Source organism: Acinonyx jubatus, chromosome E2, assembly GCF_027475565.1.
Source record: "Acinonyx jubatus isolate Ajub_Pintada_27869175 chromosome E2, VMU_Ajub_asm_v1.0, whole genome shotgun sequence".
NCBI classification, from domain to species: domain Eukaryota; kingdom Metazoa; phylum Chordata; class Mammalia; order Carnivora; family Felidae; genus Acinonyx; species Acinonyx jubatus.
In genome coordinates, this window is record NC_069396.1 from 26,420,591 (window position 1) to 26,445,448 (window position 24,858).

Sequence of the window (24,858 nt, forward strand, 5' to 3'; positions counted from 1 at the left end):
TTTAACACAGTCTTTAAAAAAATTCTTTTTAGCTTCCTTCCTTCCACATAAGCTTTTCTTTTCTTGCTCCCTAGCCGTGTTAACAAGCTCAAATGTCACCAAGGAAGAATCTTAAATAACTGGGAAAGATCTCTGTGATATATAGTTAACTGCAAAAGGCAGGTTTCTAAAAAAGGTGTACATTATGACCACATTTTTGCAAAAATTCGTGTGTACATATATGCACGGTAAAAGGACTCAAATAGATTATATGTTAACAGTTGTCATTTCTGGGTAATGGAATTATGAGTGATTTGATTTTTTTTTAACATTTATTCATTTTTGAGAGACAGAGAGAGGCAGAGTGTGAGTGGGGGAGGGGTAGAGAGAGAGGGAGACACAGAATCTGAGGCAGGCTCCAAGCTGTTAGCACAAAGCCTGATGTGGGGCTTGAACCCACAACCTGTGAGATCATGACCTGAGCCGAGGTCAGGCGCTCAACCGACTGAGTTACCCAGGTGCCCCAGAATTACGAGTGATTTAAAATTTCTGGTTTTGTTTGTATTCTTTACAGTTTTTGTAAGAACATGAATTATTTTTGTAATTAAGAATTATTTATTTATTTAATGTTTATTTTTGAGAGAGAGAGAGAGAGAAAGCAGGAGCTGGGGAAAGGCAGAGAGAGAGAGGGGACAAAGGATCCAAAGCGGGCTCTGTGCTGACAGCAGAGAGCCTAACTTGGAGTTCGAACTCACGAACCATGAGATCATGCCCTGAGCCGAAGTCGGATGCTTCACCGACTGAGCCATCCAGCCTCCCCGAGACTTTTATTTTTAAAGAAAAAGACAGCTTTGGGGAAGATAATTGGGCAGTAGGTATCAAAATTTCAGTGTGCATACCCTTTGATCTGGCAATTCTACTTCCAGAAATGGGCTCTATAGAAATCTTTGCATGGGAGTCTGGATTCAGGTCCATTGACAGTCACTGCAATGTTGTGAAAATCTCTAAAAAGCCTAAAACCTTAATTGAAGGTGAGTGGTTCAATAAAACATGGTATCTTCATACTATAAAAACCACGCAGCTGTAGAAAAGAAAAAAAAAAAAAAGCCCAAGTAGATAGATCCCTGACAAGACACGGTGCAAGGTCAAAAGGGAAGTAGCAGAACGGGATGTGGAATGAGGTCCAACGTACAACGAGGACGTGCACAAGAGTGTTAGGGCGCTGACACTGGAAGAAAGCCACCTGTTTGTTGAAGGTGGGTGCCTCCAGGAAGGCACCGGGAGCTGGGCTTGGGGGTGTAGGAGGTGACGGAGGAGGGGACCGTATGTTTTGTTCTGGATGGTTTGACTCTTTCACAAGTCTGTATACGCATCAACACGTATTATTTATGTAATCAATTAAAAAGCACACAAACTATGAAATTGTTTTAAAGTAAAAAAGCCTCCGAACTCCAAAATGCCCCACCATTGGCTGCTCGAGGGCTCCATTTCCAAGCTGACAGAAAGTTTCGGGAAGGGCCTTGGATCTTGGTCACTTTCAGGACTAGAAACAGGCTGTCACCGGCAAGGGGTGAATGGTTTTATAAAAGGTGGGACAGCCCTCCATACACGTTTGTGCCCCAGGCAAGAACAGTGATGGTGGGGACCTGGGGCAGCGTGGAAGCCAAGTGACAAAAATCAAGTGGGACACTGCACAGCCAGCTGGAACACACACATGCCAGGGGAAAGGGAGAAGGGTCAAGGCGGCTTTGTTAGCCACATGGGATCATATTGTCTTGGTCCAAACCTGTTTCCTCCTGGGGCTTTCTCCAACCCGAAGGGTTATCCCATGGACTCCACTGGTCCCTCCCTCCCCCCAGTCAGTGGTTACGACACCCTCTTCACTTATTCTCTGTCCCCCCAGCTGCTCCTCTGGCCCCAGGCACCTTCACCTCTCACTCCATTATCACAGTGGCCTCCTGACTGTGTCTTCTGTTCCCCACAGCCCTCCCTCCCTCCAGGTGTTCCTGCCTGCCTGGGGCCCAGCAGCCAGAATGGTTTTCAACCTTTGCAAAGGTAACTGAGGCCACTTCCCCCTTTCCCCGTTGCTTCTATAATTGTACCTTCGCCCTGGTCTCCAAGGCCCTGTGTGGCCTCACTTTTGACCATCTCTATAAGCGCTCTCTGCCCATCTCTTCATCACTGCGTTCCAGCCTCACCGGAGTTCCCGGTCTCCCCCACCAGCCAGCATAGTTGGAGGTCTTGTGCTGGGCGCTACTCTAAGCACATTACACACAACCCATTTAGTGTTCCTCAAAACCCTACAGGGTAAGGAGGACTATGAGCCCATTTTACAGAGGAGGAAAGTGAGGCGCAGAGGTGAGGACCTGCCCCCAAGTTGGGCAGCAAAAAAACCGGCAGAGCAGGGATTTGAACCTAGGCAGCCTCAGCCCAGAATCAAGTCCCTTCACTAGTAAATGGCCCTGCCCCAAACCATGAATGAGATAAAAACCGATCCCTTACTTACTTTGGGAAGACTTGAATTGGCTGGAGGAGCAGCCGGACTTTGCACTGCTGGTGCTGGTGGCACAGCCCACGGGACCCCCCCCAAGCTTCCACCGTCTGAGGGATGTGACTTGACCTGCGTTTGCCTGAATCTGTGATAGAACAGACCACACAGTTCTGCTTTTTTGTTGACTCTGAAGGTACTGATTCCATGAACTCAGTTTCTTTCTGTAACTCTCCACAGGGTCTGGCTGCCCCGGGGGGACCCAGCAGAGCTTCTGTTTGCAAAACTAGGGGGCCCAACGCCTATTTGGGTGCTATTTTTATTAAAACCCCATTAACTTGTTTCTATCAGAGCAATTAAGGTGTCAAGCCCTGATGTTCTGCATGGCTGTGGAGGAGGAGATTTTTTAAGTGAAGCTGTTTTGTTTGCAGGCAGAGAACTTTTTTCTTTAATTTTTTTAAGTTTATTTATTTTTGAGAGAGAGAGAGAGAGAGGGAGCGTGGGTGAAGGGCAGAGAAAAAGAATCCCACGCAGGCTCCGCGCAGTGCAGAGCCTGACGCAGGGCTCGAACTCAAGAACTATGAGATCATGAACTGAGCTGAATCTGGTCAGATGCTTAACTGACTGAGCCACCCAGGCGCCCTCCAGGACTTTCTTTTCTAAAGGCGGCCCAAAGTCTCAGGCTTGTTCTTAGCCCCGAGGTTTATTTTCTTAGCAGGTAATCTGGTAGCATCTTCCGTAGCTGGTCTTGAGTTAACTGGGGTTGAAGATAACGTCATTTCCCTTCTGTGTGCGGGGGAGGGGGTTGTGGATGTGCGCGCTCGCTGGGACTTGCGGGCCTGATTTTTGTAACTTGAAACCTGTTTAAAGGCTTCCAACCAGCTGCAGCCCTTGTTAATTCCTTTTACACCTTATAAAAGTTTAAGCACCGCCCCGCGGCCCCAGGAGGCCAAGTGTGAAGTTTCACTTGGCAGCGCTATGGAGATGCATTTCTGTCACTACCTTTGCACCTTGAAATCAACTACACCCACGTGAGCCGGCCCTGTCCTCATTCCACACGGGGTGGGTGTGGGTGTGGGTGTGGGTGTGGCCTGCGGTTGCGCTGCGCTCCCCATGCTTCTGCATCTTAACACAGGAGCACCTTCTGGAATTGGACGGCCTGCAATTTGACCATTCAATAAATGAGCATTTCCTGGGTACAGTGTTCTGTGCTTTGTGTTTTGGGGGATTCGGTGGGTCCGGGGTGGGGTCTGAGAATTTGTATTTGTAATGCATTCAGGTGGTGCTGATGCTCTTGGCCAGGGACTACACTTTGAGAACCACGCTTTTGGATTTTGCTTACGTGTCACTCCTCTGATGCACGAACACATACGCACCCTGATTTGGGAGGGCGCTCCTGACCTAGGTTCTTGGGCAATCTCTATGGCCTCTCCTGGACTCCTGAATGTGATGGACATTATAATGTCCCCCCCACCTCCTACCTATCAGCTCCATGCACAGGGTGGTGATCTGTTGTATTTACCTTTCAAAGGATCTGGCCCCTATTTCCTACCCCTGCCTTCCCCCTACTTCCCTTTCCGTCACTCTCCTTCCTGCCCTCCATGTCCCTGTCACCCAGGACTGCTTTCCTTCCTCAGGATGGGCCAAGCTACAGACCTCACCCTTTCCTGCCCCAGGACCTTGGCAGTTGCTACAGGCACTGCCTGGAACATTCTTCTCTGGGCTCTTCACTTGGCAGGCTCCTCCTCATCCTTCCTCAGAGAGGCCTTTCATGAATATACATTTCAAGAAGGTCCATCCCACTATTCCCCTTCACATGCCCCTGAATTCACATGACAGATTTTGTCACAATAAGATGTAACCCTAAGCAGGACGGGTGACCATTCCACTCCCCAGTGTAGACCCAGCACCCAGCACTGGCCCAGAGCGGACCCTCATCAGAGGAGGGAATGAATGGGGTTTCTGCTCTCAGCGAAATCCACAGTGGAAGAGGCCAGAAACCAGCCAGTCATGCCCCCACAGGCTCTTCTTTCTGCAAACCCCCCTTCCACCAGGCTGACCAGGCAGCACTTCGTTTTGAGTGAGGAGTTGGGGCAGGGACGGAGGGCAGGGGAGTTTTAGGAACAGCCAGAGTTGCAGATTAGACACGTATAATCAAATCCAGAGAGCTGCACTGTGTTCCATCAATTGAGATACCAGATTAAGCAGGCCCAGGGCCCCTGGGGCAAGATGCCACGCAAAATATCTTTTCAAAAATAGCAGCTTGCAATCTCAGGAATGAGCATGAATTGTCAAAGACGCGAGCAGTGTTTCGAAACAGAAAGAGGAGTCCTATTTATATTGCAGATAGTGGTTGTCTGACATAGGCATATCTTGGGCCAATTTCCCCAGAGGAGACGCTCCGGAGCCGTGGCGTGGGGATGTGTGTTGGAAGGGCCAGAGCCGAAGAAGAACGAGACAGCGGAACGAGACAGTGGGCGTGGGCCGGCAGGAGGGCTGTCCAGGGCTCCTACTCACTGAGGAGACAGCAGAGCACTTAGAGTTCAATGCTCAGAATCAGCTGGGCCTAGGGCAAGCCCTGGGCTCAGCACTTTTGCTGTGTGACAGTGAGCCGTTGCTTAACCTCACTGAGCCGCTTTCTCAGGAAAATGAGGGGAAATAGCAATTTATCCCTCAGGGTTGTGGTGAAGAGTAAATGAGATAATGCTCACAAAGCCGGTGTCACCGTGCCTGGCACAGATTAAGTGCTCAATAAATGACAGCTACCATTAGCTACAGCATTTAAAAATTTTTAAAAATTTCTTAATTGCAGTAAAAAATATATAACATAAAATTCACCATCGGGGCGCCTGGGTGGCTCAGTCAGTTGAGTGTCTGACTGGTTCAGGTCATGATCTTGCTGTCCGTGAGTTCGAGCCCCGCATTGGGCTCTGTGCTGACAGAGCCTGGAGCCTGTTTCAGATTCTGTGTCTCCCTCTCTCTCGGACCCTCCTCCGTTCATACTTTGTCTCTCTCTGTCTCAAAAATAAATAAGCGGTAAAAAATTTAAAAAAAAATTCACCATCTTAACCACTTTTAAGTGTTAGTTCAATAGTGTTATGTATATTCACACTGTTGTAAACAGATCTCTAGAACTTAAAAAAATTTTTTTTAATGTTTATTTATTTTTGAGAGAGACAGGGGGGTGGGGGGAGAGGGTCAGAGAGAGAGAGACACAGAATCCAAAACAGGCTCTAGGCTCTGAGCTATCAGCACAGAGCCCGATGTAGGGCTTGAATTCACAAACCACGAGATCCTGACCTGAGCTGAATGAAGTCGGACACTTAAGTGACTGAGCCACCCAGGTGCCCTTCTAGAATTTTTTTTTTAATGTTTATTTGTTTTGTGGGGGGGAGGGGCAGAGAGAGGGGGACAGAAGATCCGACAGCAGATGATACGGGGCTTAAACTCATGAACCGTGAGATCATGACCTGAGCTGAAGTTGAACACTTAACTGACTGAGTAACCCAGGCACCCCCAGATCTCTGGAATTTTTTAATCTTGTAAAACTGAAACTCTGTGCCCTCGAACAACTCCCCATTCCTTCGCCCCCAAGCCCCTGGCAACCACCGTTGTACTTCTAAGAGTCTGACTACTTTAGATGCCTCAAGTATTTGTCTGTCTGTGACTGGCTTATTTCACTTACCACAATGTCCTCAAGGTTTATCCAGAATTCCCCTCAGAATTCCCCTCATTTTTAAGGATGAATAATATTCCACTGTATGCATATACCACATTTTGTTTATCCATCCATCCATAGCTGGATACTTGGGCTGCTTCTAGCTCTCGGCTATTGTGAACAATACTGCAGTGAACATGAGTATGCAAAGATCTCCTTGAAATCCTGCGTTCAATTCTTTGGGGTATATGCCCAGAAGTAGGATTGTTGGATTGGATCATGTGGTAATTCATTTTTAATTTTTTGAGGAAACTTCAAACTGTTTTCCACGGTGGCTACACTATTTTTATATCCACAGCAACAGTGCACAAGATCAGAGTTCCAATTTCTCCACATCCTTGACAGCATATGTTATTTTCTGGTTTTTGTTTGTTTGTTTCTTTGTTTTTGGATAGTGGCCATCCCAATGAGTGTGAGGTGGTACCTCACTGTGGTTTTGATTAGCATCTCCCTAATGATTAGTGATGTTGAGCATCTTTTCATATGCTTGGTGGCCATTTGTATGTCATCTTTAGAAAAATGTTTATGCAGTCCGTTGCCCAATTTTTGATTGGGTTGATTTACTTTTGAGTCGTAGGAGTGGGTTATATATTCTGAATGTTATATCAGATACATGATTTTCAAATATTTTCTTCCATCCTATGTCTTCCTATTCACGCTGGTGATGCTTTCCTTTGATGTGCAGAAGTGCTGAATGTCTGGTATAGTCCTATATGTCCATTTTCGCTTCTGTTGCCTGGACTTTTGGTGTCAGATTCAAGAAATCATTACCATATCCAATGTCATGAAGATTTTCCCTATGTTTTTATTCCTACGAGTTTTATAGTTTTAGGTCTTATGTTTAGATTTTTAATCCACTTTGAGTTAAATTTTGTACATGGTGTTAGGTAAGGGTCCAGCTTCATTCTTCTGTAGGAACACTTTTATACTGAGGAATTCTATCACCTCTTTGTGCCTATTCTCCCTTCTATCAAAAAAAAGTAGGTTAAGAAATTTTCTATTCATGAAAAGATACAACAAAGAAAATTAAAAGACAAGCCACAAACTGGGAGATTCTTTGCAACACAGATCACTGACGAAGGATTAATATCCAGAATAGTCCTATAGATCAGTAAGAAGACAGACAACCCTGTGGCAAAATAGGCAAGACACATAGAAAGACATTTCATAGAGGAGAAGGCACGAACGGCCAGTGAACATATATAAAGAGCAATCAACCTCATTAGTGCTGAGCAAAATGCAAATCAGCATCACAGTGAGTTATCATTTTATACCCATTAAATGCGCAAAGGTTAAGAACTCTAATAATAAGGACTCTTAAACATAGCTGATCGAAGAGCAAGTCGGTACCTTTTGGCACTATCCTGTGACATTGAGCACTCACAGAGCCTACAAGCCAGCACTTTCACTCTTAGGTGAAACTCACTCCAGTGAAACCCTCAAATAAATGACCCAGATGTGTCGTAGAGCATGCACAGTGACAATGTTTGTAATAGAAAAAAAGACAGGATGCGAGCCAGATGCCCAGTGATAAGAGAAGGCTTATGAAAATTCTGACATGTTCCCCCAGTAGGATACTGTTCAGCAGTAAAAGGAGCTCCAATAGTGTGGTTGAAAATTCAAACATAAAACTGAGTAAAAGAGGCAAGATGCATGCAGCATGGTATTTTACAAAGTTCGAAACCAAACCAAAATACTATATTCACTAGATATATACAGTGAGGGGGTAGTAAACACGAATTCCAGGATAGTGGTTACTCTGGGGTGGTCACTCCTCCATGCAGGAGAAACCTAGAAGCATTGATTATGGTCTAGACCTTAAATCAGTGGACGTTCATAGGTGTTCATGTTGTAATACTTCATAATCTAAAGAAAGGGCACATATATTCTTTTAAATGTATTTACATGTGAATATAACATGATAAAAAGTATTTCTGGGGTGCCTGGGTGGCTCAGCTGGTTGAGCAAAGGACTCTGGCTCAGGTCATGATCTCACAGTTCGTGAGTTCGAGCCCTGCATCAGACGGTCTGCTGTCAGGTGAAACCCACTTGGCATCCTCCGCTCCCCCCCATCTCTCTGCATCTCCCCTGCTGTGCTGACTCTCAAAAATAAATAAGTTAAAAAATAAATAAATAAAAAGTATTTTTTTACAGGGGCACCTGGCTGGCTCAGTCAATAAAGCATGTGACTCTTGATCTCAGGGTTGTGAGATGGAGCCCCACATTGAGCATGGAGACTACTTAAACAAACAAACAAAAAAACAGAAGGATTTTTTACAGCCTGTACTAGTTACTAGTTGGTCCTCATGGGCCCCTTCCGCTGTAAGCTACTGCATCGCAGCTACTAGTTTAGGGAGATCTGATAGGAAACATTCCATTATTCCATCACCTACTTATTTGGGAAAGAATTTGGAGAAAGCAGATGTGTCACTGCCTTTGAGGCCTCCAAAACAAATTCTGGGCACAAAACCAGACTGGAGGCTGGAGACTGGTAAGAGACCAGGAGAGGCCCCCCCGGGGCAGGAGGAAAGACCCAGTTCCCCCACCACCCCCAGGACTGTGAGAACTGTTTAGCCCGCGCCTTCCTGCACTTTGGTCCAAGTCAGAGGACGAGTGGGTCATCAGGCAGCCATCTACCGACCATTACATTTCTAGAAAGAAACGGATGGGATCCCACTAAAGAAAGGGGTCTCAAGGAGAATACTGTCAAGAAGTCACCCCTACATTAGTTCTCTTTTTTTTTTTTTTGGCTTCCCCAAGTTAATGATCATCTCTGGGGCCTGAAGACATAGCCTCTTTCCTGAGAGATCTGTCCTGGTGCAAGTCCCCACGGAACCTTGTCACACAGCTCGTGGATGACATCAAAGGAGGGGGGTATGCTTCAGCTGTAATTAAGCAAGGCAATACAGTCATCGCTATTTAACTCAGCTACACACTGTCCTCTTGACAAATACAAATACATAACCTGACACATTTTTTCCTATGGTTTGTTTTACTTGCAGTGGCAGAAAAGCCTTTTGAAATCACAACTGCCTTGGGGCGCCCGGGTGGCTCAGTTGGTTAAGAGTTCCACTCTTGGTTTGGCTCAAGTCATGATCTCATGGTTTGAGTGCAGAGCCTGCTTGGGATTCTCTCCCTCAATCTCTCTCTCTCTTTCTCTCTCTGCCCCTTCCCCACTTGCGCTGTCTTTGTCTCTCTCAAAAAATAAACTTAAAAAATTAAAAAAAAATCACAACAGTCTATGGAGATAGTAGTCTTGCAAAATGGAGTGAGATTTTCAACTTTTATTAATGTCTTTTAAAAATTCCTTAGGGGCTCCTGGGTGGCTCAGTCGGTTGAGTGTCTGACTTCGGCTCAGGTCATGATCTCACAGCTCGTGAGTTTGAGCCCCGTGTCGGGCTCTGTGCTGACAGCTCAGAGCCTGGAGCCTGCTTTGGATTCTGTGCCTCTCTCTCTCTCTCTCTCTCTCTCTTTCTCTCTCTGCCCCTCCCCCACTTCCGCTTGCTTGCTCTGTCTCAAAGATAAACATTAAAAAAAATTTTTTTAAATAAAAATTCCTTAAAAATTGGAGAACTTAATTTTCCTTGCCGGCCATACACAAACATGATGCATCATGTTATATGGACAGCTCCCCCTAAAAATTTTGAAATGATGTAGACAGTCAGCCCGTAACATCCTCTGAAATGTTGATCAAGGTCTGGGCTGGCTCAAAACCTGAGAAAACCTTTCCTGGACTTCTCGGTTATTTGAAAAGAGGCACATTACTTAATATTTACCTGGAGTCTTGGGGGCACCTGTGCGGCTCAGTTTAAGCGTCAGACTCTTGGTTTCAGCTCAGATCATGAACTCGCGGTTTCATGAGCTCGAGCCCCACGTCAGGCTCTGTGCTGGCAGCATGGATCCTGCTTGGAATTCTTTCTCTCTCCCTCTCTCTCTCTGCCGCTCCCACACTTGCACTGTCTCTGTCTCTCTCAGAGAAAAGCAATTTATCTGGAATCTTGGATAAAGAAGTGAACATGAAATGCTAAGTTAGAGAGTAACAGTGTCTTTTGAGTTTTTTCAATGTTTTGCTCCAGAGACAAAGCCAAGTCCTCTTGTTCCCATTAAGATAAGACCACCCTCTGGAACAACCGTTCATCTCTCCCATCCGATGACTCTGACAAATGCCTACTTTTAGTCCTGGTTTCTATCACCAGTCTTCAAGCATCAACACGTATCTTTGCCACTTTCGCTTCAATAAATCTCCCCTCCCTGCTCTGACCTGTCTCCCTGGTTACATTTGAATCCATATTCCTTAGCTGCTCATTTGGTTTTCTACACCCAAAGAAAAGAAACTGTCCTCGGGGAAGAATTTCCATTGCACAAAGGGAGTCACTGACATTGTGTAGGAACCAAATAAACTGTCTCAAGGGTGACATGGGAGCAGAGAATGTCACAAAGACTTAAAACTCTGAGCTTTTTTTTTTTTTTTTTTTTAATTGGCCTTAGGTGGGAGAGGTTTGCAAGGATTAGCTGGTTCTGTGCCTTCCCGTTATGGATTCTGAAACACTAGCAGTTCCCAGGCACTATTTTCAGAGCTGTCCTGACACTTGTTAATAATGTTGGTGTCTAAAGCTGTGCTCTTTTTAAATTCCTTTAGATACAAAGAAAATTAGCTAGTATGTGCCAGAAGGGAAAGGGGAGAAAATCCTGTTCTTGCTCTCAGAGAGAGAATGCTAAAAGCTGTAAGTAAAACTAAAGAGGCCTTTTCCCATCAGATTCAAATATTGGGGAGTGAAGTTTTCAGGTGAAAAGCAAATACTCTGCCTTCTTGATGAACTTACTGGCAGCTTGCTCCTGGGCAGGGCCTAACATGCCCCTAGTTGGGCCCAGTTACTTACATCAATGCAAGGAAACATTTCTAATAAGATAAACTCCTGAAATTAATGTAGGGAAGTCTGATGTTTTTTGGCTTTCAAAAATGATTGCCCCTAAATGCAACATAGGATTTTAAATTGCATTCTGGAACAGGAAAAGGACATTAATGGAAAATCTGGTGAAATCTCAAGAAAACCAATGGTTTAGTTAACAGAGTTTAATAAATGTACCATGGTTATGTAAGATGCTGGGGAAAGCTGTGTGAAGGATATCGGGCAACTTTCTATACTAGCTTTACGACTGTTGTGTAAATCTAGAACTACTCCCAAATAAAAGGGTTTAATGAAATGATGCCCCTTTAGTTGACTTGTCTCTGATCTCTGAAGAGCAGACACACAAAGGAGACCTCTGGTTTCTGGGGACAGCCTCCTCTGTACCTTTCCTTAGACTACAGCATGGGCAACCAGAGAGCATACTGGGAAGGGGAATGCTGGTGTCCTAAGTGAGGCTGTGAGACAAGTAAGCAGTGTCTCAAAAATGAGCTCAAACAGAAGCAGGCTGGGTCACCTTTGTTAATCATCTGCTCTTAGTAGGCGAGGCTTACCCTTGATGCATATCCATTTTATTCACTATTCATTAAGGATGAGGGGGTTTATTGTTCATTCAAAATAGTGACATCAAGAGTTAGCAAGAGAACTCCAAATTCAGACACTTTTCCTTAGGTATGGGGTACTGAATTGTCTTTTAGAAATTATTTGTGTGTATCCGATATAAAAAATTTGTTTATTTTACCCATACTAGATAAGGACTATAAAATTAAGGTTCTTAGAGTTAAGTATCTATCCTACCTTTTGTTCAACAAAGTTACTAAAGGATACGTTTTTCTCTCTTTTTTTAATGTTTATTTTTGAGAGATTGAGAGAGAGAGTGCACTCGCGCAAGCAGAGGGGCAGAGAGGGGGACAGAGGATCTGAGGCAGGCTCGTCATTGACAGAGTAGCTTCAGTGCAGTGAGCCAGATGTAGGGCTCAAACCCATGAACCACGAGATCATGACCTGAGCCGAAGTCAGAGCCTCAACTGACTGAGCCACATAGGTGCCCCTAGATTTTTCTCTTAAACACAGATATCCACTTTCAGAAACACACATACAGCCTCTGCGTAGTTATTTTCTTTTGCTAAGATGTGTAAAATATTATATTTGTATTTAAGCATTACTGTTTCAAGCATAAAGATGAAAACGCCCTTCTGGGGTTTCTTGAAGGATAGTGGAACAGAAGAGAACACATTTGCTCATTCAAAATAGTGATATCCTGAGTTAGCAACAGAACTCCAAATTCAGACACTTTTCTTTAGGTTTGGGGTATGGAATTGTCTTTTAGAAATTATTTCTGTGTGTATCCAATATCTGTGTATACCAGATCACTGGGATTAAGTGATCTTTTTAACAAAAGGATGGTGGAGTGGCCTTTTTCTTGGAGGGTTTTGAGCTGAAAGTGAACAAGATGGGATTTATTTTTGAATAAGACCATTCTGGCTGCTGTGGAGCTAAGCCTTAAGATGGGGGGCGGGGAGGGTGGCTGCAGGGAGGCAGTAGGGAGGCAACCACAACCATCCAGGCAAGACTGGAGGTGGGGAAGAGGTTGGTCAGATTCTGCAGGTGATTTGAAGGCAGACCCAAAAGCGGTAAGTAAGGGAGGGCCAAGAAGGCACCTAGGTTTTTGTCCTGTGTAATAGGGAGGGATGATGATGTCAGAAATGGAGAAGAGAAAAATTATAGGAGGAGCAGACTGAGTCAGATTAGCTCAGTTTCGGCCATGTTAGGTCAGATGTTGACACAGCAAGGTCAAGTGGGTGGCTGGATGCAAATCTACGGTTGGAGGGAGGGGTCTGAGCTGGAGATCAAACTTGGGGTAGTCAACAGCACACAGATGGTATTTAAAGCTTGAGATGCGACGAGATGCCCTCCGAAGTGGGAATGGCGAGGAGAGACCCAAGGACTGAGCCTAGGGCTGTCTCAAGTTCAGAGGTCGAGGAGAGCAGGAGGAACGGACCCAGGAGACCAAGACTTGCCCCACTTCTCTGACAGCCCAGGTCATCCCAGGGAGAAACCTGAAAATGATGACGTCTTTATAAGTCATGAAGTCCAGAGTTACCTGGTAACAGCCTTAAGGGGAAAGGGCACACGTATCCCCCCTTGATTTTAAGAGCAATTTGGTACTTGAGTTGTTTGTTGACTCATTTGGAAAAATTCACCTCTTTGAAGGGACCAAAGAGTGATCCAAAAGCCTGATTTGGGGAGGACTGCAGGGGGACAGGGGTATTAATTGACAGGCTTGAAGGCAGACTTGTAACTGGAAATAGGATTCAAAAGCTACTTGTAATCTATTCAAAATTTAAAACGGAATGAATTCTGCACATTGCATACCCACGTATTCCAGGCATGTGGCTCCTGTGCATTTTTTTTCCCCAATAAGAGAAAAAAATGGCAGCAGCCTGAGGACTGACTTTAAACACAAAGCTATCTGTGAAAACAGTGAATCCCAAAATTGAATAATATACTTTTCTCACTCTATGAATCATCTCTGGGTCCCTGGCTAGATGTAAATGCTGTGCTCGCCACGAGGTCCTACCTTTCTGGGACCCATCTCGTTCCTACAGGGAATGTAGCTCATACTCTTGAGTCAGGTGCAAACAAAAGAGCAGCCACGGAAACACAGATTTAGTTGGGCATTGTTGTTGAATATGATCACAGACAAAATTCTCTGACAGCTCTGTCTGATTGTCTGTAGTACTCGAGTTACAGAAATAGTTACTTGTACAGAATGTATTCATGTGCTAAGTGGGTCATTTATTTAGCACCAAAATCAAATTATAAAAACATCGGTTCCATCTTAAAACATGCATTTCAAAAGCTGTTCTGGCATTCCAAGTTTGCATCGAGACATCTGCACAATCTGAATACCCAAACCCCTCTATGATTTCTAATGACAAAGACCATTTTCAGTCGTTATGGGAAGCTGGTGTGGAGACAACTGCCCGTCAGATGGTGTCCCCCAGGGAACGATGTTTCTTACTCAGCCCGAGGTTTCTGCCTTGATCCCCAGGAAGAGTTTTGAGCTTGCTTAAACATGCTTAAACACATTCTCGGTAAACGGTCAGGAATCCTGTAGGTCATAATGCCGCAAAATTGACCAAAGAGGAAGAAGATAGTCAAGGTCTCCTGCCACTTACATTTGCCATGTTCAGCTTCTCAAACAGGGCTCTTCCTAACCAGCAATCCTAAAGTCCAGCTTTCAAAATAAGACGGCTTGGTTAACACCCTTTAATAACTACTATGCAGCTGCAAATGACTCCATGACAGCTTTTCTAGGGAGGGAATGGATTGCTGGGCGGGTGGCTCTAAAGATCTCAAGGCGAAAGACAAGCTTAGGTTAACCATTTCCCCTCCAGGCTGACCACAGAGTTTTGTGAAGCCCCGTCCCCAAAGCCCTGACTGCAGAGGAGGACAGCAATGCTTTCTCTTTAGTAAAAGCCCTACCATTCATCTGTCTTATCATTTTCCTTCTTTATTCTTGGCAACTGTTTCTGGAAATTGGGGTGACTCCTCTCAGGTAAGACGCAGGAGACATTCACAAGTAAGGCCAGCATCCTGGAGGTGCTGTCCTCGGAGCAGCCATAAGGAAGATGCAGCAGTTAAGTTCAAGAGAACATTTGTGGGCAGATGGCCCATTTGTACCTGTCCTTTGGAGCAGCGAAAGTGGACATCGGAGGGTGTCACACTCCCGGATATAAGGGATCCCAGTTCCAATTGTATTATGATGCATGTGGTAACTGTATTTTACAAAAGACTTTGGTTTCTCCCCGGCTATGGGTCAGCAGGGTGGGAGAGTCTTATAAGCCATACAGGCCAGGGACTTCCTGCACCACATCCTTTCCCAAACAGATGGCACCGCTCCCGACACTGTTGTGGGAAATAAGCCATGACATGGCCCTTTACAAGGTCAACGAGGATCTATCAAGGACACACAGAGCAGTAACTCCACAAGGAGCAATTCCGTGTTCTTCTGACCTTCAGTCTTCCATATCCGTGAATTTTCTCTTCTTATAGTTCTGAACGAGGTTGGAAGCTGTGATCTGAGAAGCCTGCCCCTTCTCCCAACACTGAAAGTCATTCAGTCCTTTCTGCCCTGTTTGAAATAAGCCCCTCTCCATCTCGTCCAGCCTGGCTACCAATGCCGAAGTGTCTTCATTGTAAGTGTTCTGGGAGGAGTCCATAATGCGGCGGAAACGTCCAATGAATGTCTGAAGAAGGAATGAGTGAGAAAAATCAGATCCATTTTTCCCTGAACATTTAAATGTCATGAAGGGCAAAAGTTTGGTCTAGGACTCAGTCAGAAGGAGGTCTCAGGTGACTTTATCACTCGAGGAAGTGATTTCACATTGCCATGCCTCAATTTCCTCATCTGTGAAATGGATGGTTATGAATATCCAACAGGTTGTTATGGTAGCCAATGAAGGAATACATGTAGGACATCTAGCAACTGGCTGGCAAGAGTAATCTGCTCAAAAAGCGCTACCCATTAATTTGAGCCCTGCATTAGGTTCTGCGCTGACAGTACGGAGCCTGCTTGGGATTCTCTCTCTTCCTCTCTTTCTGCCCCTCCCCACCCCCCACCAAAAACATTAAAAAAATTAAAAAAAAAAAAAGGGTTACCCATTATTGTTATTACTAACAAAGGCCACAATAATGTACTGTGACACGCACAGATAAGTTTGGACCAGAAAAGACTCCTAATCTAATTGAGTGCATTTTATATCTTTTTCAGTGTGAGAGCAGGATAGAGACACAAATGACTGAGGGTTGTCATTTTACCACAGGGCCCTGAGTCCAAGCCACAAGCCCCTGCCTCAGTTTCTTCAATTGCCTCATGGAGTTATCACCTTACCGATGGGCAACTTTATAGAACTTGAAAGCAGTGATGGAAAAAGGAAAGATATAACTCACTAACAAAGGGCACTGTTCCAATTCAAGGACATGTCCTGGAGACACTGTAAGACAAATAAATGGACTTTCCCTATTTTTAGCTTTCTGCTCAAAAGAGTTTCATAAGCTCAAACTGTCTCTAGTCTATGTATTGATTTCTTTATCTCAGTGGATGGCAACAATGTTTTTCTTTACTATTTACATCAAAAACCATTCCAGTACATGTTAGGCCAAACAACCCTTGAGCCTGATGGAGGGTGTCTATATAGTCTAGGGAGGAAACGTGTCTTCAGCTGAAGTTCTTATAAAGCTAGAAATGAGGAAGTAAAATAAGAGGTAGAAAGGGTAGCTTCTCCTAATATTAGCAAAAAAACCCCAATTATGGGGGTGCCTGGGTGGTTTAGTCAGTTAAGTATCTGACTGGCTCAGGTCATGATCTCATGGTTTGTGGGTTCAAGCCCTACATCAGTCTCTATGCTGACAGTTCAGCACCTGGAGCCTGCTTTGGATTCTGTGTCTCCCTCTCTCTCTGCCCCTCCTCCACTCAGGCTCTGTCTCTCTCAAAAATAAATAAACATAAAAAAAGTAATGATTATGAGACGTTAAAATAAGGTTATGTCGTAAAGGATAGTAATATGGGTATAACATTGTTTTGTCCGTGGAAACAACAGTAATAGTTACCATTTGTTAAATGGCACCACCTAATCTCACTACGATGCAATAATTTTGGCACTATTGTTATCTCCATTTAACAGGTGAAAAATGGAAGCCTATAGATGTCACGCAGTTCGTACATAGCAGAACCATGATTTAGCCCCAGAGCAAGGGACGGGAACAAATAACACATGTACTCCTGACGGGAGCCCTCAGACCAGTCTTGGGGCTGGGCCGGGCTGGTGTATTTAAGTGCCTGTCACCTATAGTCAACCATCATCTCTCTTATTTCCAGGCCTTCCTGTGGCCCCAACTCTTAACAAACAAATATGAAGAGCTACAGACAAGTCATTTTTTTTTAAGTCATTTTTAAGTAAATATATAATCGGCAAATGCAGTCTAAGTGTAGGCCGCTGTGGAATAACGAATAAACTGAGCCGTATACATGATACACTCCCTGGGTAAGGGTGGAGGCTGGTGGCTCCTAAGGTGTGTGTGGTGCCGTAGGGTTTTCACATCAATTACTTGCCTGCAGGAGAGACTGGGAGATGTCTGCATTCTCTGGACTGTCAAAATGCAGGAGTTGGGAACCAAACCCATAGAAATGCGGCCCCAGTTTGTGGAGGTCCACCACGTTGGCATCGGCGCTGAACACGGTCCTCCAACCTTGCTGGTAGATCTTGGGAAGGTCCACAGAAAGGATCCGCCGCTTGTGGTCAAAAAGTCCCTTTGCCAGCCACAGGGGGAGTTCGAGCTTTGAGCCCTGCATCACACAGGAATGTAGGTTTTAAAAGCAAATAGCGTAATAAATGTGTGTGGCAATACACAGAAATACAGGTTGCCCGAGCAGGCATCTGCTGCCTGTTCTGTTTGGGGGCGTGGCTCCCAAAAGCAGAAGAAGGTTGTGACTTGAAGAGATGAACTACATGGGCTGAAGTTTTACATCATAATGGAATGGTGAGAACAACGGTTTTTGTTCAACAGAAGCACAGTACGGAACAAAAATGTGGTACAAAGGGGAAGTTTTCTAACTCACATAAATAAAAACTTCCAATTGCAGATACTTCAGAAGTATAATAAATATTTCTGGGGGTGCCTGGGTGGCTCAGTTGGTTGAGCATCTGACTTCGGCTCAGGTCATGATCTTGTGGCTCGATGAGTTCAAGCCCTGCGTCAGGCTCTGTGCTGGCAGCACACAGCCTGGAGCCTCCTTCAGGTCCTGTGTCTCCGTCTCTCTCTGCCCCTCCGCCGCTCACACTCTCTCTCTCTCAAAAATCAATGAACATTAGAAAAATACAAAAATAAGCATTTCTGCTTTCTTTAAATATTCCATACCTGTTCCTCATACGTGCTCACTGGAGGCCTACTACGCACTAAGCACCACCAGGTACTGGGCAATATATGGAAAAACAGCATCAGCCTGAGCTCAGGCCACAGCCCCTCTCCATCCCACTTCACAGCTTCAGAGAGGACAGTAAAGATACACATCTCTCTATATTTTTAAAGCCTTAACAGAACTGGAAAATATAATGAGGTGGCCATGACAGACCAGAAATGAAGAGAAATATCAAAAAAAAAAAAAAAAAAAAAAAGGCCAAATATAACTGAGTTGAAGGCATCTGCAGACAGAAAGTGTGCAGAAAGTTAACACAGCAAGCCTCAGACCACCCTCCTTAGAGGGGCCTGCCTGCAGAGTTGATCCTTGGTGGGTGTCCTGGAACTTGGGTTTCAGGAGGGTTCCCACTCTTCTCAGAGTGGATAGGAGTGCCTCACTGTGCTTATGCAGTTTGCACAAACAATGTGGCTTATGCTGAATACCTGCTTTCCTTCTGGGAGTCTGGAATCTTGGAATGTGTTCAGTAGAATGCCTGTGTAACTAGCCCTCAGTACGACCATGGGTACTGAGTCTCTAATGAGCTCCCAGGTACACACATTTCACCCATGCTGTCATAATGCGTTACTGGATATTCCAGTGCATCCTGTGCGACTTCGCCCGGATGGACGGGGCTCTAGGAAGCTTGTGTCCAGCTTCTTGCAAACTTCATCACACACACCCTTTTTCCCTTTGCTGTTTTTGCTCTGTATCCTTTTACTGTATTAAAATTTAAACATTAGTATGACTAGATGCTGAGTCCTGTGAGTTCTCTTAGTGAATCATCAAACCTGGGGCTGGTCTTGGGGACCCCTTGAACAAACCAAAATGGAAAGTTTATCACTAGAAGACACAGACTAAGGAAATCTTGAAGGGAGAATGAAAATGATCCCAGAAAGAAATATGGAAACGCAGGACACAAACTAAATAGTAGGAAGGAAAAAAACCCCACAAATGTATCAACAATTACATTAAATGTAGACAAATTAAATACAACTGAAAAACTGCCAAACTGAAAAAAAACAAAACCTAACCATACGCTGCTTAAAAGACACATATTTGAAGTATAAAGACACAGAAAGGTTGAAAAAAATGCCATAAAAATAGTAATCAAAAGAGAGAAGCAGACTTGAGATAAAACGGACATTTGACAATAATAAAAGGGTCATTATATCCACAAGAAAAAGACAGATACCTGTCTAAACTGAGAGAAGTAAAAGGAGAACTGGATGAATCTATAGGCATAGTGGAAAACGTTGGTCTATCTCTCTAGATAAATGAGGAGCAGGAAAAAAAATATCAGTAGGAATATAGAAGATCTCAGCAAAGCAAACAGCAAACTTGACCTAACTTCCAGTATTTACTACACACCGTGACTTCAGAATACACATCTGGCCAAGTGCATATGGAATGGTTAAGTTGATCTTATGCTGCAGTATAAAGCAAGCCTTAACTTACAAAAGACTGAAATCATTCGGGCTATGTTCTCTGACCCTGGTGGAAAGAATTAAGCTAGAAATCAAAACCAAAAAAGATGAAGAGCTAAATCCTAATATATGTGGAACTAAGCACTGGTCTTCTGAATAACCCATGAGTCAAAGAAGAACTCACAATAGAAATTAGAAATTATTTTGAACACATGGATATGAAAATAAAATACAACAAATCAAAACTTGTGGAACGCATTGAAGCTGTGCTCAGAGGAAATGTATAGCTAAAAACATGCATAAGGGAAGGTTGAAAAATCAATGACCTGGGTACCCAGCTCAAACGGCACAGGCAGGGTTGGGGGGAGTGGGGGTAACAATAGAAAATTAAGTCCAAAGAAGGTAGAAGGAAAGAATTAATAACTTAACGACCTAGAAAACAACAGTACAAAAGAGGAAACTGACAGAGCCCTAAGTTAGTTCTTTTAAAAGAACTAACTAATACAATTGATCATTTCCTAGCAAGACTAACGAAGAAAGGGAACATAATTTCTCCATATCAAGAATAAAAACCAAGACATCAATATAAATCCTACAGATGTAAAAAAGATAGTAAAAGGATATTTTGAACATTACACCACTACCTTTGAAAATTCAGATGAAATTGTCAAATTCCTAGAGGAGAAAACAATGTACCAAGAGTAACACAGGAAGAAAATAGCAAGTCTGAATAGTCGTTTATCTCTGAATGACATTAAATGTTGTCATTACAAAGCTTCCCGCACAAATCTCCCACAAAGAATTCCAAATACTTTATGTAGACACTCTACCCTCAAATAAGTAGAGTATAAGTCCTATTCCTTAAGTGAGACTGTGCATAATGACTCCTTCCCAAAGAGAACAGTATGGAAAGGTGGAAAAAGGAGTAACTTCATAGTGAAGAATCCTGACAAACACTACCCCAGCCGGGTGTTCGAGGTTCTTATCAATGTGATAAGTCATGCTAACAGTATGTGCCCTTGATATGATGTGACCTCTGTGATCCTCCTCAAAACCTATCACTGCAGTCTAACCACAGGAAAAGTTCAGACAGGGTGCCTGGGTGGCTCAGTCTGTTAAGCATCCGACTTCCGATCAGGTCACGATCTCACGGTTCATGAATTTAAGCCCCGCATCAGGCTTCCCGCTAACAGCGTAAAGCCTGCTTGGGATTTTCTCTCTCTCTGCCCCTCCTCTGCTTGTGCTGTCTCAAAATAAACAAACAAACAAACAAACTTAAAAACAACAACAACAACAACACATCAGACAAATCCCAACTGAGGGACATTCTACAAACTACCTGACCAGCACTCCACAGAACCACCACGGTCCTCAAAAACAAGGAAAGTCTAATAAACTGTCACAGCCAAGAGCAGCCTAATTAGATATGATACTAAATGCAATGTGGTAAACTGGATGGACATTAGGGGGAAGGAAGGCAATATGAATAAAGTACCGGCAGTGCGTCTCTGTTTACCAATGTGTAAGAGGACAAAAATCCTTACCTGTTATAATGAAAAGTCAATAAATAATGTCTTAATTTTTTTAAATCAAGAAAATAAGCTTAAGACTATTATTTAAAAACACAGGGGTAAATCTTGAGGATACTATTTTTATTTTCTTTTTAGTGAGACAGAGCAGGCCAGCAGGGGAGAGGGGCAGGAGAGAGAATCCCAAGCAGGTTCCACGCTCAGCTTGGAGCCCAATATGGGCCTTGATCCCATGAGACTGGGATAACGACCTGAGCCAAAATCGAGAGACCGAGCCTCGGCTGACTGAGCCACCCAGGCGTCCCTTTAACTATTTAAAAAGTGGACAGACCAGTGATCAGAAACCCCGATCCTTAAGTAGTCAGTAGTAACCAATCCTTAAGCTTTCAACATATTGGGGGGGTGGGGGGAGACACTGCTCACTTTGGGCAGTTTCAAAAACGAAACCAGCGGCCTGACGACCTAAGATAAATTTAGTTTCACACTGGGGGCGAAGGCTAAAAAAACACTTCAGAGAACTGAGACCCGAGACCCGCCGATACAACTCCTTAAAGCGTAGGGCAGGGCTTCCCCCTAAAACGACAAATCCCGCGGGGCAGCGCGCCCGCGATGCGGGGCCCAAGGCCGCGAGGCACACTGGGAATTGCAGTCTTTCTGGGGGAATCTGTCCTTAAATGCTTACCTGAGGAATCGTATGGTCAGTCTCGGCACCTCCGCTCCGCTCCAGGAAGAAAGCCCCGAGGCGAGGCATGGGGGTCTCTGTGCGAACCGGGAGCTTCTCGTGGGACATCAGGATGTCGTCCAGCGACAGAAAGTTCTCCTCAGGCCCGAGTGCACCCGACTCCACTCGGAAATAAGCCTCGGACATGGCGGCGGCGGCGGCTTCAAATTCTCCGCTTCCACTCGTGTGAGGCTAGGAGTCCGGGATGTAAAAAGCAGGAGAAAGCGGAGGCAGGCCCGGGTTGTGAAGGGTAAGGAGGTCGCTGCGACAGCTAGCCGGAATTGAAATTTTTCCCGCGCCGGGGACGCGCCAGACTGGAGCAGTCGATCCAAGAGGTCGGCCCAGGCAGAAGCAATAGACAGTCTGCGGACTTGGTCCCACGTGATCAGGGGCGGGGCGCATTAGGAACCGCGCTCGAGATTTCCACCTGCAGGGTGTAAGCTGGATGTGGGCACCTTAACAAGGAGCTGGAAATGCCCGTTGAAGTTGCTGGATGCATCTGTACTAGATTGTGTTCATGTGGCCCTTTATATGTTTATATGAAATTAAAAACGCTTTGCAACACGTTTGGGGGCTTATAAAAAGACATTACTGTGGCCTCCGTCTCAGGCCTGATCAAGTCAGACCTGTTTACTGTAGTTTTGTCACTGTATCTGTTAATCTTCGTGCTTGAAAGAAACATGAAAACAAAACCTCCAGCACTAGCCCCAGATAGTTATGGACTATTTGTAGTATTTGGCGTTGATAAGGGAAGGAGGAGGAGGAGCACTAGACTACCCCTGGTTCCCAAAGGTCCTGAGTTTACTTCAGGGCCTTACCATCGACTGGCAATCTCCTTTCGTGGCTCTTAATTTAAATCCTTAAAAGAGGAAATCTAATTGGCTCAGTTTGTCTTTTTGAACAAGGTCACAACAGTCATACGTTGCCAGCCACCCTATAGATTGGATGGGTGCCTGTTGCTTGTGTAGTTGTGGGAGAAGGGTAGGGAAGGGATCATGGTTATGGGAAAATTAATGAAGAGAAACCTCACTAGAATGGAGTCGGGAGGTTCAGCAGGGGTAGCTCTCATGCCCTTACCACTCTTTGTTAATTGCAAATCCAACAGGGAAAGAGGGAACTTGCACCTGGATACAATTTTACCACCTGGGCAAGAGGAAGAAAGGCTTTCCTCCTAAGGTCCAGCCATGAGAAGCCACTATACTTTGAACTCCTACTATTTTACTCCAGTGAATTTCTTGTTCTAACAGTCTTCCCAACTCCCCTACCTCCTCTGTAGAAGAACCAACTCTCCTTTGTTCTCTGGACTTGTCTATGGTTTTGCTGTAGTTTTCTTGCACTGGATGGCAATTCTCTGCTATTCCCGGATAAACCTATTTTTGCTAGTAAAGTAACTGGCAGTTTTATTTTTAATATAAACAGTTACATGTTACCAGATTTGGGGGTGCTATTCAATCATGGCTATGAGTGGTGGAGAGTGTTGAGAAATACGGTGTAGAACTTCATACAGAAGGGTCTTTTCTGGGGTTAGAGCTATGAGCAAAGGGTTCATGGGAAGGAGATGTGTATCAGTCCATCTTTCTTATTCCCTGCTTTTTAGGATACTGTGACATCTATCCCTTGTAGGGTGGGCTAATTCCTAGAGTAACAAACAACTTGCCTGTGAACACACCTTACATTAACCAAACAATCGAAAGCCTGTACCCCCAACCACCTCCTTTAACTCTCACACACCAAGGCAACAGTTACCCTGCCTTAAATCACCCCAGGGCCAAATACTGGATAATGAGAGACTACCCTTAAAGCCCAGAGTCCACTAACATTCAAAGTACCCCATCCTAAGCTCACTCAAATTTGCCTACTATGCCTCACCCATTCCTTCCCACAGAAACCACAATAGAGGCTCTGGGTCATGTTCTCCTCTCCTTTTGCTTCCTTACTGACCCTGTGTGGCTTTGGATGGAACGATGTACTTCCTTCTCTTGGGAACTGGGAGCAATAAGACTTCTTTCAATGGTACTGACCACTCTGTCATTACTCAGTCACCCTTCCAAATGAAATCCTGGTGTAATCAAAACAAGAGGCCATGGGGGAATCAGGGCCAAACTGTGGAAAGCCTTGGGTGCTAATGAGTTGAGGCTATTCCACAGGAAATAGGAGAAGAAAATGTAAGATTTTTTTTTTTTTTTTTTAGCATGTGATAACATAAATCTGAGCTTTAAGAAGAGAATTCTGGTAGTGGGGAGAAGAAGGGAGAGATTAGATGCAGGGAGGCCAGTTTGGAAGCTGTTCTGTGGGCAATTCCTAGCAACTAATTGGAAAGAGAAAGTGAAGGGTAGAAAGAGGTCAAAGATAATTTAAGCTTTTTACCTGGTTGACCAGGTGGATGGAGATGTCACTAACAGATAGATATACAGAGCACAGGAATATGGGCAATTTGGGGTAAAAGATGAGTTTGGTCTGGTACTCATGGAGTCCAGGAGCCACTAGACAGGTCTGCAGCTCTGTGGAGACACCAGTCTTGTAGGCATCTATGGAGAGGTAGTTGCAGGAGAGTCCTTTCCTTTATCATATTTGAAATGTTCAGTTTGCAGCACTATCCAATATAAAAGTAAACATAAATCATAGTCAAAATTTATAATTTGTTGAAATGGCTAGAAATGTGTTCATTTGTCTAATTGAAGGCAGTGAGGGTACTTTACTGACAAGGTGCAGTAAAGCTGTTTTTTATGTTGAAACAGTTAAGATGGATCCTTAATAACATCGGTGCCAAGAAAGGCATTATTTTTGTGCAGAGACCATTGGCTCTAAACCTAAACACCGCAGCTATTTTAATAGTAAAGTAACAGGCCAGTGTCTAAGATAAAATCAGATTACCTTGTTTTTCTTCTGTGATGTCTTGGCTCACCATGAAACTAATTCACTGCTTGTATACTTTTGCTCTCTTTAATCTGCCCTCTTCTTGAACTCCCGAGTGAGCCAGAAAAAGTGAAATTAAAGTTTGAGCTTCTGATGCTAAACAATTGCATTAATTCATCTGACAAAAGTAGTACATAATTTATCCAGTATAGACCTGTTTGTAGCCTAAATTTTAAGAGCCAGGAATGTTGCTTTTCTCATGAAATCTTGGG

General features: G+C 44.4%; 1 protein-coding gene across 1 annotated transcript; it reads right to left on the minus strand.

Moving 5' to 3' along the window:
• Nucleotides 1-13,870: 13,870 nt before the first annotated feature.
• On the minus strand, nucleotides 13,871-22,151 carry GINS3 (GINS complex subunit 3). The gene is made up of 3 exons (XM_015074534.3): nucleotides 21,692-22,151; nucleotides 17,211-17,444; nucleotides 13,871-15,345 (listed from the first exon to the last, which is right to left on the minus strand). The coding sequence occupies exons 1-3, from the start codon at nucleotides 21,875-21,877 to the stop codon at nucleotides 15,115-15,117; spliced, it is 651 nt and encodes a 216-aa protein (XP_014930020.1). The 5' UTR covers nucleotides 21,878-22,151; the 3' UTR covers nucleotides 13,871-15,114.
• Between the last annotated feature and the right edge of the window lie 2,707 nt (nucleotides 22,152-24,858).

Coding starts and splice junctions, on each gene's coding strand:
- GINS3 (XM_015074534.3), bottom strand. CDS start 21,877: ATGTCCGAGGCTTATTTCCGAGTGGAGTCGGGTGCACTCGGGCCTGAG. Junction 17,445..21,691: donor CTGACCATACGATTCCTCAG/GTAAGCATTTAA, acceptor TGTGTGATGCAG/GGCTCAAAGCTCGAACTCCC. Junction 15,346..17,210: donor TCTCCCAGTCTCTCCTGCAG/GCAAGTAATTGA, acceptor TTCCTTCTTCAG/ACATTCATTGGACGTTTCCG.